Here is a 3,417-nt window from a genome sequence, read left to right as displayed (position 1 = left end):
AATTAATGATGTCTTTTCCATTGTTCACTTTATGCTCTTGAGAGAGTCTTGCAAACTCTGAATTGTCCTCACAGAGTGCCTGAAGGTTTTATGCACATGTTCTTGCTGTCTCAGTGCTGAAAGTGAATGGCTGGTAGCTTTTATTATTCTGTCTTGTTTGATTTGTTCCCCACTCTCACCTCCCAAATCAAATACCAATTTTGAAAGGATACTTTAACTAAAAGGTTTTTTGGGTTTTTTTTGTTCATTTTCAAAGAGATGCTTGTTTCATTAACCTCCAGAGAAGCATCATCATGGACAAAAATGGTCCAATTAAGGGAAATGGATAATGACAAAACTTGCTCTCTTTGAATAATGCAGTAAAACACTGCTCCCACTTGGCTAGGTTAAGTGTTTTACAGACTGACACTGTTTCAGGTATGATATTGTTCTCTTTGACTGTTCTTTACCATGAATGTCCTTTTGTTCCCTCTTACAGTTTAAAGAGCCAGCAAGGACTGCTAGTGGAGTTTTCAGCTTTTCCACAGAAATTCATTGATTTGTTAGAACAGTGCATTTTGGAACAAGGAAAACAAGTCCCTCGGTAAGACCAGGTTCATTATTTCGTTAGAATTCACCTCTGAAAAGAGCATTCGATTTAAAAAAAAAAAAAAAAAAATCCTTACTGGTAACAGCATTTTAGTGACTAGCCCAACAATTCATAGATCATCTGTAGATGGTAGGATGTCATGGTGATAAAATCTTCAGAAATGTCAGAGCAGTTCCTGTGCCTATAGCCCCATGTTTGAAGAGTTTAACTCTGGTAAGAAAGCCATGTACATATAACTCAGAGAGAAATTATTATTGTTCTACCAGTAACTAAAGAAATACATTTTCTATCCTGACAATACCACCATTCTCTGTATTACTCAAGCCTGCAATATAGGGGTCAGTTGTCTCATCTGTCTTCACTGCCTTGTGTCCAAATTTTGTGAGACTCTATTTATTTTTTTGACTGGGAAAAGATTGGTCCTTTTCTTAGTCATGTCTTTCAGTATCTTGCCATATCACTTTCCTTTATGACACATCTTTCTTTCTGGCCTTCCTGAACTTGACATTGCCTTCCATAGTCGCTACAAAATACTGCAGCTAAAACCATCTTCCTTGTTTTTGGTTTGATCACATGTGCTGTTTACAGATGTGGAGGTGGGTGGGGGGAGGAAAACAGTGCCTTATTTTAAGCTCAGTGTGGGGATGCAATGCATCCTTGTTTTTCTATTATTAGCTCAACATCTGTATAGCTCAGGCACTTCAGCAAGGCTTTTTGGAGTTTTTATCTAATAGCCGATTGTCAGCTATTAGATAAAAGCATCAAAAGGCCCGGGTGAAGTGTCCAGTCTATACAGATGCTGAAGAGCTGGGTCAAACTAACTTGCTGCTTCTTCTGGTAGAGCGCTGTTTTTGGGTTGGGTTTTTTTTTTCACGTCTCGTGGTGCCCATTATTACCTACTTTCAACCCTTCTTCCTCTCTGCCATTCTCTATTATATGTAAATAGTTCTAACCTATTGAATTCAATAGGCAGCAATTTTTAATATTTACCTTTTTTTGGTATGACTAGGTTTTTAATTCAACTGGTAACATCTCCTGTTCTGGACTGCATGACAACATGTTTAAATATAGTGGAAACCAATCCATTCAAGCATCTTACTCATTTGTCTCTAAAGCTTTTGCCGGGAAGTGACAGTGACATCAAAAAATATCTTACCCTCTGCATTCAGAATTTAAAGGTATGATGTAAATCCTCACTTATTAGGCAATGACTGCTATCGGCAAGAACAATAATAAAATCTAAGTTCCTGATCTCCAAAAGTGCTGGGGAAGTCCATCCTTACTTCCATGAAGAGCCACATAGATTTGTGCTAGTTGATACAATAACTAGTTCTTACACTTACATTAAATATACACATTATCAATTTATTTTAAGTGTTTGGGCCTGAGTTGTTTTTCATTGCAGAAGTCTGGTGATTCAGGAGAGTTGCTCTTGGCTTTTTTACTAGTTTAAAGATGGGAGTTGGGTCCAGTGTCTGTTAGGTATATTGAGGATGAAATTCCAGTATTTTAACTGGCTATGTATGTACTGGTTTATGCTTGAAAAGAATAAGAAATAACAGTGGAATTTTTCTGTAGGCCTGCCTGGTCTAACCAAAATTTTAGTGCATAATTTAGTAGTTTCAAAACTACTGAAAAGAACTGAGATGCTGAATTTGGTAGAGTTGATTCATAAGAGCTAAACCTCACAAGTCTTCTTTTTCTTGAATCCTGTCTCTTACCTGTATGAAGATCCAATTAAAAACAAATTCTAAATAAATAGAGGTTTGTGCTGTGACAGCAAATAGCCTCCTTTCCAAATCAGGGTTGGTACACACGGATTATGTACACAGTATGCCATCCCTTCGTGGGGGCTATTTTTTCTTTTCTCTCTGCTACTTTAAAGAAAAAGAATCTTTAAATGGAATGTGAACCTCATGACCTTTAAGTATCTTGCAAATAATTGTTGATCAAGTTAATTGGAAATTGCATATAATGAGTTCTTCTGCCTTAAAAGAAATTGCAGGAAAGATGTAAAAGGCATGTATATGAAAGACAAAGAATACTCGAGTGCCTGACAGATTTATCCTTGTATATCAAATCCATTAAAATATTTTATGCAAATTTTAAATTTTCTCCCTTTGTTTTTCTAGACATACAGCTCTTATTTTTTTCCCCACTGTTTTGATTCATACAATAATTGCTTTACAGCAAGTATAGTGATATAAAACAAAAATTTTTTTGCTAGCAAGCTAGAAGGAAGCCACCTAGTTAATGTATAATATCATCATTGATAGCAGTAGTTGTGTATGGGGAGAGGTTCATGTATCAGCAAATAATTGTAGGTGTATGAATGCTAGGGATGTGCGAAGCAGGCAGTATTAGATTTGGATTCAGCCCAATTCGGAGGACAGGGATTTGATTTTTCTGATTTGGATCACTGTCCTGATTCAGTTCAGCTGAATCCAGATCTGAAGATTCAATTCTGATTCGGAGAATCAGCAATTCAGCCATAGACACAGCTTTACATGTTTTTGTTTTGAGGCTTTTTTTCCTATGGACCTTGAGGTACCAGGTATGGTTTGTGAATGCTGAGATGGTGGGGCGGATGGAGCATCTCTTGGGAGCATGGGTGCTCGGCAGGGGACCCCCGCCCACTCCCCCCAACTCAGCGATTGGCTGCAGGGGGACACGGTGTCCCCCAGACCCAGGAGGCACCAGTTGCTGAGCTGGGGGGCCAGGGGGTTCCCCTCGCACTTGGCCCCACAGCGCTCAGCTCTACAGAAGTACTTCCAGTCTACTTCTGGGTCTGCCACTAAGTGTGCTGGGACACCGCCCCCCCCCCCCCC

General features: G+C 38.9%; 1 protein-coding gene across 2 annotated transcripts in view; it reads left to right on the top strand.

Moving 5' to 3' along the window:
* The first annotated feature begins 502 nt into the window (after positions 1 to 502).
* The window catches only part of LOC109297529 (spindle assembly abnormal protein 6 homolog), a 44,087-nt gene continuing 41,172 nt past the window's right edge, over positions 503 to 3,417 (top strand). For both annotated transcript variants that reach the window (XM_019517321.1, XM_019517320.1), the window contains exons 1-2: positions 503 to 583; positions 1,599 to 1,767. In XM_019517321.1, coding sequence (XP_019372866.1) covers positions 1,639 to 1,767 — 129 coding nt within the window. In that variant the 5' untranslated portion in view covers positions 503 to 583; positions 1,599 to 1,638. The remainder of the gene's footprint in view (positions 584 to 1,598; positions 1,768 to 3,417) is intronic.

Source organism: Gavialis gangeticus, unplaced genomic scaffold, assembly GCF_001723915.1.
Source record: "Gavialis gangeticus isolate Ggan-Ray unplaced genomic scaffold, GavGan_comp1, whole genome shotgun sequence".
Lineage (NCBI taxonomy): Eukaryota > Metazoa > Chordata > Crocodylia > Gavialidae > Gavialis > Gavialis gangeticus.
This window is presented reverse-complemented; position numbering and strand designations above follow the sequence as displayed.